The sequence below is a fragment of the Herpailurus yagouaroundi genome, unplaced genomic scaffold (genome assembly GCF_014898765.1).
Source record: "Herpailurus yagouaroundi ecotype Mexico unplaced genomic scaffold, PumYag 142, whole genome shotgun sequence".
Classification (NCBI taxonomy): Eukaryota; Metazoa; Chordata; class Mammalia; order Carnivora; family Felidae; genus Herpailurus; species Herpailurus yagouaroundi.
Window position 1 is genome coordinate 18,953,465 of NW_024412397.1, and position 16,744 is coordinate 18,970,208.

General features: G+C 39.3%; 1 protein-coding gene across 8 annotated transcripts in view; it reads right to left on the reverse strand.

The window, feature by feature from the left end:
• The window catches only part of WDR7 (WD repeat domain 7), a 354,164-nt gene that overhangs the window by 81,624 nt on the left and 255,796 nt on the right, over positions 1 to 16,744 (reverse strand). For 7 of the 8 annotated variants that reach the window (XM_040478723.1, XM_040478724.1, XM_040478725.1 and 4 more), the window contains 2 exons: positions 14,605 to 14,754; positions 13,940 to 14,022 (listed from right to left, as the gene is read on the reverse strand). In XM_040478723.1, the coding sequence (XP_040334657.1) occupies positions 13,940 to 14,022; positions 14,605 to 14,754 (233 nt within the window). Of the gene's footprint in view, positions 1 to 5,941; positions 7,630 to 13,939; positions 14,023 to 14,604; positions 14,755 to 16,744 lie in introns of those variants that run through there. The other variant, XM_040478726.1, reaches the window with a different exon arrangement.

Below are 16,744 nucleotides of genomic sequence, written 5' to 3' on the forward strand. Positions count from 1 at the left end.
CATTATCAACATCTACCTTCCGAGAGTGGTCCTTTTTTTTTTTTTTTTTTTTTTCTTTACAAAGAATGAACTTCCATTGACACATTATCATCAGCCAGAGTCTACAGTTTACATTAGGATTCACTCTTGGTATCGTACATTCTAGGGGTTTGGACAAATGTAGAATGATGCATCCACCATTACAGTACCACACAGGGTAGGTTCTCTGCCCTAGAAATCCTCTGTGCTCTGCCCATTCATCCGCTCTTTCCCACTAACCCTTGGTAACCACTGATCTTTTCATTGACTCCACAGCTTTGCCTTTTTCAGAATGTCAAATAGTTGGAACCACCCAGTATGTAGCCTTTTCAGATTGGCTCCTTTCACTTAGCAATTAGCATTTAAAGTTCTTTCATATCTTTAATGGCTTGACAGTTCATTTCTTTTTAGTGCTGAATATTTCATTGTCTACAAGTACCATAAATAATATGGTGTTAAAAGCACAATGGTGATACTATGTGAAACCTACGCTCTGACTTCTACCTAAGTGGCTTTTTCCACAAAACTTTATCAGGCTAAAACAAATAGCATAATAAAACAGGAATTCCTTGTTTCTTCTTTTTAAAATATTTAACTTACTTTTCATATTAGTTGAGTCTTTTGTTCATTAAATAATCTAGTGTAGGTTCAGATTTGATACTTAATTACTTCAAAGAATTTTAGGGAAGGCATTAAAGCAGCTGTAGCATTCCTATATTAGGAGCATATGACATAACATGTTTCAGAACTTTATTATGAGATAGAGTGACTGGTAATCATATATTAATAAGTCAGTAATGAGGAAAAATTTTTCACATTTTTGAGTTGTACCTTGCCTCAGGTTATTAGGAAGCCTCTCATTTTATAGAGGAGGAAACTGAAGCCCACAGACATGCCCAAGGCTGTCCAGTTGGGTGTGGCAGAGGCAGGGGCCCCCACAATCTAGAACCCATCTGCCACGGAAGGCAGCCCACAGCCACTCTTAGAGTGGCCGTTCTTAAAGCACGCTCTGTTTTGGACCCGCTTTCACAGGAACACTAAGATGCTATGTTCCCTTTTCACTCTCATTTTCTCACGAGTGTATAGTTGGCTTTTCCAAATGTTACAGGATGTGAGCAATCACAGGCAGAAGCAGATAGGAGAATCTGGCAGGCTTCTATTAATGGTAGATTGGAAAAAACAAAACAATGCCATTCTTCTAATTTGCTTTGTCTTGAAAATATAATTTTTCATTAAAATGTTATCTGCATAAACATTTAATGGGTTCCTTTTAAATTTCTTAATTTTAATTTCTAACATGCCAAATATTGACAGTTATAATCCACATAAACAAAAATTTTGGGGGGTTCTCAATAATTTGTAAGTATAAAGGGGTCCTGAGACTTTAAAAAGGGTTGAGAACTGTTGACATAGTGTCTATCTTTGAAAAAGTAGGCTTGATGGGGCGCCCGGGTGGCTCCTTTGGTTAAGCTTCTGACTTCCGCTCAGGTCATGATCTCACGGTCTGTGAGTTCGAGCTCCGCATTGGGCTCTGTGCTGATGGCTCGGAGCCTGGAGCCTGCTTCAGATTCTGTGTCTCCCTCTCTTTCTGCCCCTCCCCCGTTCATGCTCTGTCTCACTCTGTCTCAAAGATAAATAAACATTAAAAAAAAAAAAAAAGAAAAGAAAAAGTAGGCTTGCTCTCATTCTCTCGCTCACATATATATATAGGTGTGTGTGTGTGTGTGTATGTGTGTGTGTGTGTGTGTGTTTGTGTGTGTGTGTATATACAGAATATAGATCTTAAGATTTCATATACATTCTGTACCTTTGAGAATTTGGTTTCGATGAAACAAAAGCAAGCTAAACACTTAATAAGCACTTAGGCTGCTAAGAAGAGACTACAGGGTAACTTTGGAATCAACAGGATGAGGCAAGATTTAGGACTGGGAAGAGGCAGGAAAGAAATTGAGAAGGGGAGGCTGCAATGGGAGAGGTGAGAGGGGGTGAAGGAGAGGCCCGGGTGTGCCTGCCCTCGCTCTATCCCAGGGATGGATCCTCTGAGGCAAGAGGGTGGAGAGGTCTGGGCGTGCCTGCACTACCCCCCTGTCCCAGGGGCGATCCTCTGAAGCCTCCCTGCAGGCACAGAGTCTTGGAGTGCATTCCCCCAACGGCTAGGGTTGCTGGGAACACAACAGGAAAGCAACCAGAAAAGGCCCCTGTTCTCACACACCTAACGACTAAGCGTCGATATGAACAAGGTGACTTCAGATGATATAAACTCTATGAGATAAAATGGCAACGTGACAGCGATGGCGAGGAGGGTGTGTGAGACGGGGAGGGCGGGGGAGTGGACCTGAATGATGAGACCAAAGAGGCGGCATCAAGATCTGGACGAGGAGTGTTCCGTCAGAGGGAGTAGCGGGAGCAGAAGTTCCAAGAAGTAAGCGTGGCGCTATTCAAGTCAGAGAAAGAAGACTGAGGTGCTATCAGCACGCTGAATTTGAAACTGTGATTTCAAGAAATGCAGGTCTAACCCATTTAATATAATATCACCTGTAATGTGAGCCCTAACTGGTGGGGAGTTTTGCTGCCAGGTAGTATATATCACAGTGCTCTGAGTTGCACCCCATGTCCAGGGCTCTTTAAGGAGGCCCTCTTCTTCTTTTTAAAAAAATTTTTAATGTTTATTTATTTCTGAGAGAGAGAGAGAGAGACAGAGACAGAGACACAGCATGAGCAGGGGAGGAGCAGAAGGAAAGAGACACAGAATCTGAAGCAGGCTCCGGGCTCTGAGCTGTCAGCATAGAGCCAGATCCGGGGCTCGAACTCATGAACCATGAGATCATGACCTGCGCTGAAATTGGACGCTCAACCGTCTAAGCCACCGAGGCGTCCCAAGGAGGCCCTCTTCTGAGAGCAGCACTGCGCTGTGGGCAGAGTGAGGAAAGCAGGAAAGTAAAGCATCCTTTAAAGTAAGTAGAACATAAGAGACTCTTAAAAACTGAGAACAAACTGAGGGTTGAAGGGGGGGTGGAAGGGGAGGGTGGGTGATGGGTATTGAGGAGGGCACCTGTTGGGATGCGCACTGGGTATTGTATGGAAACAAAAAATTTGACAATAAATTTCATATTTAAATAAAAAAATAAATGAAAATCCTAATAAATAAACAAATAAATAAAGTAAGTAAGTAAGCAAGCAAGCAAGTAGAATCGATTTTAGGATTTGCATGGAGCCTCAGAGAAGCTAATCCCTGGTCTTTGTCAACTCTAGCCCACCTCCTCCCCAGGCGCTGGGTCCCAGGAAAGGTTCTGACGTAACCTTTCTATCTCTGGGATCTAAGGGGTGCACAAAGTACGTATGAGAGTTTTAATTAAGAAGAAGTAAGTTTCACGCTTCGGTCCAACAAAAGGCTAGTTTGCTAAATCAGCGGTTCTCAAAGGGGGATCTGCGGGTGGGGGCCTCGCGCTCCTGGCAAAAGTTTGCGAGAGCAAAACTACTTCTGGAAGATACTGAGACGTCACGTGACCCGTTCATTGCGTTGACGCTGCTCTGATGATGTAAAAGCAGTGAAAAGTAAAGCTGCTGGCACGGCGGCCTGAATCAAGGCCGCGGCACCAAACTCTACCGGCCGTTGTTACATTCCCGCAGCCACGCGCTGGCAGTAAAGAGAACTAAACAAGTTCAGTGTTGAACTGAATATGCAGTGTGATCCAATGGCGAGCGTGCAGAAAGCACTTCTGGCATACGCTGAAGCCTGACGGTTGTGTCAGGAAAGGACACTGGCAGGGCTGAGGTGCAAAAGCTACAAACCAGCTGTTCTTCACACGACACCATTCGTGCTTGAACGTACAACACAGAGACACGCTGTGCATATTTGGACTTGAGCATTCGGCAGACATTTTCTTGAAAATGAACTACTTTATTCCTGTCCAGAGAAACCACCGACAGAATTTGCTGTCAATGATAAGACTGACGCTCTCAGGTAAAAATTAGAGTTCTAGCTTCCCAATTCTCACTGACTTTTTGATGAGATCAACGGTAATATTAGCCAAGTGTTTTGGTAATGTGTGCTGCAATGTGACAATATATGGACAATCCCCCAAATTCAGCTACCAATATTTTCCAAAGGCAGATGCGTAATGTTATAAAGTCACCCAGAGGGGAAAGACCCTCTCAAAGTGCAAGATATACCAACGGATTAAATATAACAATATGAAAAGTTTGTTATGATTACAGAGTCTACATTGCAGCTAACCTTTAAAAATGACTACATGCTGAGCTTTAGTGAACTGCTAAAGAAGATGCAAAATCATCTTAAAAGGCTATTGAAATGTTCCTCCTGTTTTCAACTCTATGTCTATGTGAGGCCAGATTTTTCACCACGTACTTCAATTAAAACAACATATGGCAACAGATTAAAGACAGGCAGAGATGTGAAAATCCACCTGTCTCCTATTAAGCCAGACATGAAAGAAATCTATAAAAATGTTAAGCAATGCTACTTTTTCAGGGTTTTTGTTTTGGTTTGTTTTGCAAAGTAGTTATTTTTCATAAAAATATGCTGTTATATCAACATGAACTGCATTCAGTATTTCAAATAATTCTTTTGGGTCTTTACTTTTTAAGGAGTTCTGAGACCAAAAAGTTTGAGAGTCCCTGAAGACTAAAAAACATTGGACAATCAAAAAAGTTTAACCAGAGGGATAGAGAGAGAGGTAAGCAAAATAGTGGGGGCAAATATCAGATCAGAGTGGGCCAAGAGGGCAGGAGAGGTGACAAAATAGACAGAGTACAGACTCCTTTTCCTGGCAGAGGAGAGAAGAGAGACCAGGCAGCAGACAGGTGATATGTGGAGGGAAGGGAGGATTGTTCAATGGGAGATAACAGAGCCTGCGTCCAGGCTGAGGACTAGGTGCCAGGCGGAAGAGAAGACACAGTGACAGCAGGGTTCTCCAGAGAGCACAGTCCAAGATGGGGAAAGAGGATGGAATGAGAGTGAGGCAGGAAGAGACCAGCGCCTGGAACACAACAGGAGCCATGTCGCCCTCTGATAAGATGGCCCAACTCTGTATGTCGCCTGATGTGTGCACGCCCGTGGACTCTCTCCTCTGCAGGACACAGAGCAGGTGTGGGATCTGCTGAGCAGAGCTGGGCTTTATTGTCGTCTCACTGTCAGCATAAAAAGTCATACATTTGTCCGTTTGTAAAATGAAGGACAGGAGTACGTAATGCGTGACATAAGGTCGTTTTCAGGTTCACCATTCTACAACTTGTCATTCTATGAAAATATTGCAGCCAGGCCACTGCTTAGGTGAAATGACAGGTGTCGTTTATTTTGTGGAAATTAAGGACTCAACATATTAAGTGGCAGAGCTGGTATCATTATCCACCCTCCGCTATGGAGTGCCTATGTCAAGAGTTCATACTTTCTGAACCAAAAATTGGGACAGAGCCCAACAAAAGATTTCTTTTGAATCTGTGAATTTATTTGACAAGTCTTTCAAAAGCATAAAAGTTGCATCACTCTTAGTTATATTGCAAATCAATTGCTTCAACTTAAAATAAAAATGCATGAAATAAGGATCTATCCGGGAATTCTGGGGCGTACGGCTTTTGGTTACTTTTTGCTAAGGGCACTCTAAAGGAAGTAGATACAAAAGCCCCTCCAAACTACTTATAATGTGCATAACTGAGGAGTCGTGACTAAAAATTGCATTTAGAGGCATATGTATGTAATTTTTGCTATGAAAAAATCCTGGAACTTTTTATATCTCCAAATATAATCATATTTTCTCATCAACTCACAATTTCATTATTAAATCCCTAATCCTTTGTGTGCTATGCATTTTGTCACCACTGGTACACAAGAACGTAATAAAACAGTCTTAAATTTAAACATCACATTATAATTACGTTATATTTCCGGAGGTATTTTCTTTTCTTTCCTAATGGAGCTTTGATAGGCAGTAGCTTCCAAGAGCTTAATTTTTTTTATTCTGAGACTAGCAAAAGAATATTTTTACAAAATGAATAACACACCTGTATTCACTTTAGAACAAGTACATGTCGCACGTATGTGTGGTATACTGTTTTTCTCTTAGTTCAGGAACACCTGTGCATTTCTGCACTTTGATTTTTTAGGCTACTGTATCAAATATAGCCATGTAGAATGAGTCAGTGTTTATACGGTGACCAACAGAGGTTGATTAATCAAACCGAATCAAACATAGCATGCTCAGTGTTGCTGATGGTCTGTTGTATGAGGGACTTCATAAGGATATTCAAGTTCAGCAACATAGCAGTTGGTAACTACATTTTAAAAAGGAAATTCTGAAGAAACTTCAGTGATGCATATCCTCCACTCCTTGAAAAAAATTGGTTCTACTTTCTTAGTGTCTAGGGCATTTTTAACTAAGGATGCTGTATTTTTTCTAGTCCAGGCAATTAAATGTAAATTACTCAGACCCTCTGGACTTCTGTCTCTAACAACAATTACCCAGAGGGCCGAATGAGGCCTCATGTAGAAGCCTGATGATGGCGAAGAAAAGGCCAGTGAGACAGGCGAGAATCTGGAGGAATTCATTTCTTAAATAAGTTACCTGACTGTACCTCTGATTCGGCTCATTCATAAATATAAAAGTAATTCACTGTTTCAAGAATCTTACTGATAATGTATCTGTGTTCTAAAAAGAATGCAGTGTATTTCCTATATAATAATATAGCCTTATTTGTTATAGTGATGAAAAATCTGGCAGCAGAACTATTTTGTGTAACAGCTCTTTGAAGGATGTGTGTGCTACAGTCTCTCAAGGGCAGTGAAATTTAAGTAATTTTCTTCTATTATTAATGGATGCTTCTATATTATTAATAACATCCCTGGAACCAAAATGTGAATTATTAGGAAATATTTAAATCTATGACTATAAAGTTTATACAGCAGTTAAAATAATGTGATTTTTGGATCTTTCACTAAATAATATAGGAGAGTATCTACAGATACATAAACTACTCCACGAAGATCTAGGATACTGCAGTTAATAGAAAGACTTTTTAAAAAATGTTTAGAAGATAATCATCACTGGTATTATGCATACAATTATTTTTGTTTCCATGGCTTTTGAAGTAAAATTTAAGATATGTGTCCATTTCACATATACACATATATACATATATAGTCACATACTACACAAAGGACTTAGGGAAGCTTATATGGAACACCATAATCCAGTAAAAAGGCAGGAAAGAAAGCCACCTGAGGTGTGACGACGAGGAAAGATATAATATGGGTGACGTAAGTCACTTTCATGACTTACTGAAAATCAGGCAAAGATCTGGCTTTGAGCTACCTAAGGGCCAAAGCAAAATTAACCCTGGTTATGTAGAAGAAAGAACAGACACAAAAAACAATACACATACTGGTTCCTTAGGACAAAACGAACAAAAAGTGCTTGTTATCCGAGTTTAAAAGATATGTCCTGAGTCTTCACAGAAGGGACAGTAAGCAAAGTGCTGGGGACATCAGCATTGATCCCTACAATCAATGCACCGGCGATCTTCATATGACACCCTCTTGGAAGATTCTTCAACGTGACTGCAGGCATGATGCTGAAGAGGAACTTGGGCACAGAACTGCAAAGGAGACCAGACATGTGGTCCGAACAAGGCAGCTCTCTGACGGTTTAATTTACTCTTGGCATATAAATTAGAACATGTAGAGGAATAAATGGAACACGCGTTTTGATGGACTATGTGTTTTTTAAACTAGCTCCTAAGTTTTCTTTTTTTTTTTTTTTTTCCAAATGAGTTTTAGATAAAAGCCAATCAATGACCAGTGGGAAGTTAACGTCTTTGGCAGGCACTGTGTGATACGGTCTAAGGGCAACTCTAAAAACTAATGGTGCATGACTAGAACCGAGGAAGTGAAGGAATGTCTTCAGGTGCTTCCTTGGAGTTCCTCTGAGTTTATTCGATATACAAACCAATAAACATTCAAGGGTCCACGGTTTTGTATAACAGAACATGGTCATCAAGAACAAGGACTCAGGTTTTGTGTTTCTCAATTTGGATTATTAGAGTACTCGTTTTCAAACGTGAGTGTATTTAACAATCACCAGGCTGCTCAGTATAGCTTCCCAGGCTTCGCACCAGGCTGAGGTAGTGTCTCTCAGGTGGATCCTAGAAATCAGATAATTCTCTTGAAGACAGTCTAGGAACCACACTTAGAGACCATTACTCCCCCCCGGGGCCTGACTGGGAGTGCGTACTCCATGCTGGTTTTCACATTTCACCTTCTCAGCTGGGTCCTTAGTTCTCTCAACTAATCTTTTTTTTTTTTTTTTTTAATGTTTTTATTTATTTTTGAGAGAGACAGAGACAATGCGAGTGGGTTGGGGCAGAGAGAGAGAGAGGGAGGCACAGAATCTGAAGCAGGCTCCAGGCTCCGAGCTGTCAGCACAGGGCCTGACGTGGGGCTAGAACTCACGAGCTGTGAGATCATGACCTGAGCCAAAGTCGGATGCTCAACCGACTAGGCACCCCTACTTCTCTCAACTAATGAGCACTGATCATACTTTGTTTAATATTTAGTTGTGTGAGCGTCCTTCTAACACATTCTCGAGAGTCACGAAATCTCCAAAACTGCAGGGTCTATAAACTGCATATATGTTTTATGTCTTTTATATGAAGACTCTCAGTTGCATCCTGATCTCAAGCTTAGAGTTATGCTTGTTTTGAATAACTGTTCTATCAGACGAACACTTAGGGATGGGTGGTCTGCCCCTCTTTGCACACTAGCTACTAAGCTTACATTCAAATTTAGGGCTTACCTTTAGCAAATTATGCTTTTATACCTTGCTGTAACCTCATGTTTTAATAAAATCAGCAAATGGGCTTTTTCGGTCAGTGATAAGGAGGAGTGTCTATCAAATTTTGCTGGCATGTGTTCTAATGCATCTCTACTTTCAAGCAGACGATACCGAAAAAACTTTTAACAGTTAACAGAAAAGCTATTATTTAAACCAAACTAGGAAAATCAAACTTTTTGTATCACTCCTTCTTTCTTTCAGTGAATTTACAATTTGTAACTTAAATCTTAAATATGTTTTGAATAGGGGCACAGGGGTGGCTCAGTCGCTTGAGTGCCCCACTCTTGATTTCGGCTCAGGTCACGATCTCACAGTTGGTGGGATGGGCTCCGCATTGGGCTCCGAGCTTACAGTGTGTGCAGAGGCTGCGTGGGATTCTCTCTCTATCTCTCTCTGCCCCTTCCCCCATCTGCATGCATGCGTGGCACTCTCTGTCAAGATAAATAAACTTTAAATAAATAGGGTTGAATAAATATGTCAGAGAACAAAGAAATTCGGCTAACAATATAACTGAGTAGATGAATTCACCGTTCATTAAATTACATGTGGAGTTATCTAACCATTAATAAATCTGAATGAATAAATGAATCAATAAGCAAACCCGAATAAGATTGACTCTTGGTATATAACAACATACAGAGATCACCCTAAGCTAAAACCCAAGACTTTCAGGACAACAGTAAGATGGAAATTTTATTGTAACATGCAATCTGCGAAATAACTGCCAAGTTGCCAACAATAAGGAAAATCTCAGAGACACTGCCAATTCAATGTTAGAGTATTAATTTTAATTAAAATTTTAAAATCCTGAACTGAGGGGCGCCTGGGTGGCGCAGTCGGTTAAGCGTCCGACTTCAGCCAGGTCACGATCTCGCGGTCCGTGAGTTCGAGCCCCGCATCCGGCTCTGGGCTGATGGCTCGGAGCCTGGAGCCTGTTTCCGATTCTGTGTCTCCCTCTCACTCTGCCCCTCCCCCGTTCATGCTCTGTCTCTCTCTGTCCCAAAAATAAATAAAAAACGTTGAAAAAAAAATTAAAAAAAAAAAAATCCTGAACTGAAAATTCAAAACACAGATGCATATCAGTCAAGTTTAAAAAACAAAACAAAAAGCCAAGAAAACCAATCTCAGGCTTATTCAGCGTTCGATGATGCTACTTCCTTGCAGTACTCACAGAAAACTGAATTTTATGTATAACCCAAGTCAAAGTACTTTCGATTTTTAAATATTTGATGACTTCAGAATACTACATTAGCTCCTAACTTTAGATGTTAGACTCACCTTTGCAATATTGATTAAAAATTATTTAATATTTTGAGAAGTAAACCAATTTTTACATATATGAAAATAATGCCATTCTGTATACTCTTTATGCCTGTAAAATACTTTCAAATCTTTATTAACTAATTTCTTATATACGTTTTGGTGTTTACATTACTGTTAAGATAGAGAGACCCATAGGAAACTAACATTCTCTGAATATCTAAATCACGAGCATTCTCCTGGGTGCTTTGACGAATATGTCATTTAAAAATAACATTAAATGAAGTTTTTTTTAACACCTTTTTAAGATTTGATCTACCAACCATAACAACTAAATAGTGGTATATAGCAACATTACAGAAGTTGGCCTAAGCTAAAACCCATAGCGTCTTTATAATCGGGTAAAGGAAAGAAGAAAAATGAACAAAAAAAAAAGACTACAATATTATATAAAGATTTTAAAAACAAATGCCACCTGACTGGGCCACAGATATTCACATCATTGACTTTGACTGCAGTTTCATATTTAGTGAAGGGCACTTATAAGTAGAGGGCTCATAAGCGCTGTAAGGCACCCAGTACAATGGCATAGACGTTGGCAGATACTCAATAAAATAATTTTAACTTCTGTTGATATGTTGATATCTTTGTTTTTGTTCATTTATCAACCTAGTACAAATCAGCCAATAGGTAGCATGGCATCTGTAAAACTTCTGAGGTCCCATCTGAGCTTAATGTTCTCTGAAGTCCTCCATAATTTATTGCCTATTCTAACAAACATTTAGTATAATCCACAACCTTATATTGTTAATCATCTTTCTTTGCTTATGGGTTGACTCTCACATAAATGGGCCTATGTAGCTTATATATTCACAGCTGTAGTAATATCTAACATAATTTCTTAAGAGGTAGCTAACAACTGTTTGTTATAAATCTGAAGTTTCATACGATTGTGTCTTATCAACTACATTCTGGCCAAAGAATTACATGTTTTTGCTGAAACTCTGTTGATTCTCCATTACTTACAGAATAATGGCCAAATTCCTTTGTATGGAATTCAAAGCCCTAGACTCTGGCACTATGTTAGACTTTCATCCTCAACCTACATTCCGGCCACTACCACCCAGCATTTGCCAAACTCTCGCTATACTTTTGCATCTCCAGACATCTACTGGTCTGGTTCTTTCCGCAATTCCCGATGGCACACTCCTGTTCCTTCTGTGAAGCTCACCCCACTAACTCTTCTGTGAAGCTCTCCCAGAACCCATCACCGCTTCTGCCCCCACCGACTCAAACCCTTGTGGGAGACAAATCCTTCTAATTGTTTGGCAGCCACTTTTATCAAAACATTTTTCTCCTTTAATAGAAGGAGATCATTATTAGTCTGCCTTCCCTTTTATGAAACTTCCTCAGATTCTATTATTATTATTAATTATTATTATTGTTGTTGTTGTTGTTGTTATTATTATTCTGCTTTCTCATCTGTGAAACTTTCTAAGCCTTCCATATCCCCAACCCTCTCTCTGGTATGTAATTCTACTCTAGCACATAACACAGCACCCTGGAATTATTTACCTTAATAAGCACTGACCTTATTAGACCCTGTGGGCTCCCTGAGGATACCATCTCATTCCTCACGGTAGCCCCAGGGCCTAGCTATACTTGATACACAGTAGGTGTGCAATACACGTTATTAAATTAATAAACAAAATACAATTGCTTTCTGCCAAATCAGAAAAACCTGCTACTGAGCATGCCTCCTTAGCAATCCAGCAGAACCCTTACTCTTTGGCAATGAGATACCAGCAAAAAAAGTGGACTCCAGTAAACTAGGGCGACTGAAGGAACTGAGGGTGCCGCTTGGGAGGGAGGCAGGATTCCAGCAAGGCCAAAGACAGGCCCTTTAAACACCGAACAATTTTGTCACGTTAACTTCAGGACGCTTATTTACTTCGCCATGACAGACGCCATAAGGAAGGCTTTGCTAACATTCAGCTCTGCAATAATCATCACATCTGTAAAGTGACACCCCAGTGTCCATTTCACATAGGCATGTCCTTAGAGAACGAGTGACTGGGAATATAACAGCTACATGTACTCTTATCAATTAACTGCATGAAAAGATTTTATACATACAATTTTTAACAAAAGGAACGCAAACCAGAATTAATGTGGCATGGTGTTAAAAAATTACTGCATTCTAACATGCCTAATCTGTACCACAAGAAAATACATATCTGTACACATGTATATTCCAGCATAATCTTTTTGTGTAGGTGTTCTTGGTTTCATTTCTGGGTGCTATGACTCAGCAACAGCAAAATGACGAGACTATAATATAAAGTCTACTGTAGATATTGGAAGACTCAAGGAGTACAATTAATTCAGCAAAGACTTGCTCAAATGCCAAGAGATACAGAAGACGTAACTACACATCATGTAACATCACTACTCTCAGGCAAAAATTTAAGCTTACAGCCTAAAATAAAGCTTTTTGCTACCGTATGTTCAGAGAAAGCAAAATGGAAAGTAAAAGCAAAAAATAAGTAAGGAAATCACTAAACTGGTCTTAAAAGGAAAAACATTATGTAACGATGACTAACTGGTGGTTCTATTTTCTACAAAAAACCATGATATTCAATAGACATAAGCACTGTTTCCACTGACCCCTTGAAGTTAAAAAAAAAAAAAAATTAATAAAATGTTCCCCAAGCTATAAACATTTTAAGAACCAAAAACTACTTTAAAGGAAAAATAAACATGACATTTGACATTTTAAAAACTTTCATTTCATAACAGTTAAATGCTATAGACATCTAAAATTATTGGTTGTGCTTAACATATGCAACATTGTTTATAAAAGTTTTTACTGCTCTTGGCCAGTTTTCTCCCAGGGAAAAACACCTACACTTAGTAGTACCATAGGAAATTGCTATCTTTACATTAAAAAAAGAAATTTACCAGTGAAAATGGGGCATAAAGGTTTCCCTTGGCTGAAAAGTGTATCTTCTCTCCTAAGTCAGAGGCTTCCTAGACTCTCTTCTTAATGGAAATGTTAATTTGAGTAATGAATGTTGAGAGCACACACATATTCCATAGATGCTATCTCTTACTCATTTTTTTAAGGTTTGAGAAAATCTCTTCATGACCCAATTTCAAATAGTGGTTCTATCACATTTGTGTTTTTGACTATAAGCTGCCTTGTATTCAGAATGTAAGCAGGCATCAGACTACAAACTCATCCTGCTAAAATTTTTCAAAAATAATTCGTTAGTAAAAATTATTTATTTGAGGGGCACCGGGGTAGTTCAGTCAGTTAAGCATCTGACTCTTGATTTTGGCTCAGGTCATGATCTCACAGTTCGTGGGTTCGAGCCCCATGTCAGGCTCCACGCTGACAGCATGGAGCCTGCCTGGGATTCTCTCTCTGCCCCTCCCCTGCTTGTGTGCTCTCTCTGTCTCCCAAAAATAAATAAATAGGGATGCCTGGGTGGCTCAGTCAGTTAAGCGTCCAACTCTTGATTTCGGCTCAGGTCATGATCTCATGGTTTGTGAGTTTGAGTCCCATAGTGGGCTCCATGCTGAGCCTGCTTGGGATTCTCTCTCTCTGTCCCTCCCCCTGCTCTTTCTCTGTCTCTCTCAAAATAAATAAATAAACTTTAAAACTATACACACACACACACACACACACACACACACACACACATATATAAACTTTTAAAAATAAATTAAAAAATGATGATGATTTGATGGCATTTCCTTAAAACAAACAGAAAAAAATTATTTATCTTGCATGCTACTGAAGGTTTCTTTACCTGCAGATGGCTGGGAAACATTCTTGAAGACCTTTCTTTTTAACTAAAGATCCTTCAAGGCAGTACATAATGATGTCCATAACCTTTATAGAAAAGATACATATGTAAACTTAATTTCAAATACTTAATTTTCCAAAATTTAAATTATTCACTTAGGCCTCATTTGCATGAAAATTCTAGACAGTTTGATCGCAATATTTACTTTAAAACTACACTATATTTACTAAAGCTACAGGAGATTTACTTTATACTATCGACTATTCTTTCTCCTACCTGTAAAAAAAACAAAAGAAAGAACAGTAAAAGGAAGAAACAAGACTTGTTGACTCCAAAGGCGATTCAGATTTATCTACAATACGGGTAGCTTTTATTCAAACACACTACATGTATTGTTTGATTCATAATGGAAGGCATTAAAGAGGACATACTCTTCTAAGAATTACTCCAACATAGACTACTTCCCTGTGAATGGTAAGCGTACACAACGATTACTTTGATTTGTTAATGAAATTTGAATAAGGTCCTGTGAAATGGTACAAAAGCTAATTCGTTTAATCGTCTCTCTTTCGTCTTGAGATGCTGGAAATAAAAATGCTGATTTCTATACTGCACTGACCTATCTGATTTAGGCTGTTGCTGCCACATTTACAGCAGGATATTCTTACCTCTACGAGAAGATCCACAACATCTGTGGGCATCTTTTCAATAAGAATCTCAATGACTCTCAGAACTTCCCCTTTAGCTCGTGCAAGAGCTGTTGTGTGCACGCTCTGCTGTGACTGGGTATTTGCTGCAAGAGCTGTGTGTCTGTGCACCTGTGGAAACAGTTCCGTGCTGTAGGTATGATTGACGCTCCACTCAGTTCTGCATTCCCAGCCACTAGTTTGTTTTTCACTTGTTAATACAGTAGGGGAAAAAGGAGAATCAACAGAAACAAACCTCTTGGGGTGGGTCAGAAAACACTTGATTGCAAAAGAAAAGTATTTAGTACAGTAAAAGCTCAGCGAGCATTCTCTGATAAACTTCGGTAAGTTCCCGGGTATTATATGAGACCTTAAGACAACATTACCATGACATTTCTCCAAAGACAGACTGAAGGTCTGTGAATTTGGTAGATCTGGTGCTGAGGTGGACAGCAGTTAGAAGATACCAGCAAGCAAAAGACAGGAGACTTGCTCTCAAGTAATAATGGTAAATGATGCTTATATAACACTTCTGGTCTAACAGGCATCATTGTAAAGTGTCGTATTTCCCATATAAAGTGTCGTATTTCCCATATACCTCCAAAAACAATAGGCACTGTAAAGAATGTAAGTCCAATGTGATTTTTCTTCCCATACAGACTGTAAGTCTTCATCATTCAGAGGAGGAAGAACAGTGCTGGGCGCTGGGCCAGCCATGGAGGAGTGGGCATGAGGACAGGGGAGGGGTCAGTAATAACAGTGAGAAGAACTTCAGGATTTTACTCCAAAACTCTAAGCAAAGTGGTAAACTTATTTTTACAAAGTAGTAAATGTTAACTATTACATTGAAATAGTCGGACACTAAGAACGTGGGAGTCAACTGGCAATTCGTAAAGCATTAACATTAAAATATTTAAAAAAATACCTTTTCTAACCAAATGCTGGAGTACAGTAAATCCAAGGCGCGGCTATTCTAACAGTTCACTTAAAAATACTCATATGTGGGGGTGCTTGGGTGGCTCGGTCAGTTAAGCATCTGACTCTTGGTTTCAGCTCAGGTCATGATGTCAGTTTGAGCCCCGCATCAGGTTCTGTATTGACAGCGTGGAGCCTGCTTGGGATTCTGTCTCCCTTTCTTTCTGTCCCTCCCCCACTCATGCACCCGCATTCTCTCTCTCAAAATAAATAAATAAACTTAAAAAATATTCATAAGGAAATGGTGAAAATTAATTTCAAAAACACAATTAACATAAATACTTATTTACTCTTTAAAGAGGCAGTTTTATGCCTGGCATTTATAGGACCTGTGTATGTGGTCAGACTGATGTAAGGTTTATTCAGTATTCTCAATATTACTACCTATGCATATTCAACTCATACAAAAACTGGTAAAAAAAAAATTCCGTGGCTAATAAATCTGTTCATTCATACATATACTTCATATAAATATATAATATCTATAAATTATAAAAATATTACACATGCATATTTTAAATACAGTGTAATCTCACTTTACACACTTAGAAAAACACACAGCCTTACTCTACATATTTTAGGTATGAATTCAAAGTCCCATCACTTCATATGAACCGATACAACCGGCTATTAGGACCTTCCTTCCTCCTTTCCAGTTACCTTCACGTCACAAGTATTTGCTGCATGCCTATTAAGGATGGCTCTGGGGCAGACACAGGCCCAGTAGGCTTCAGGTTATCAGGGCAGACTCAGAGGTATTTATTTAGTATTTTAAAAATTCATCATAGCTACAGGAAAAACAACTCAGACAGAGCTCATACCCCACGGACACCAACTCTGCACATTATTCATGCTGAAATGGAACAAACCTTTAAAGAAAATATAGGAGCTGATCACCCTTTCCTTGTTCTCCCACTACTAAGACCCATAGGAAAGATCCTATAATTGGCTCATTGTTCTTTACTAGTTTTTCAGTTAGATGTGGGCAATTAGTTAGAACACTAAGAACGTGGGAATCAATCGGCATTCAAGTCTTTATCTGCGACATGTAATAGGAAAAACCATTAGCAAGTTTATGACTTACATTTTTGTTTACAGTTGAAGAGCCAGTGTTAAATAAGTTAAGTTTTGATTACAGGCAGGAATT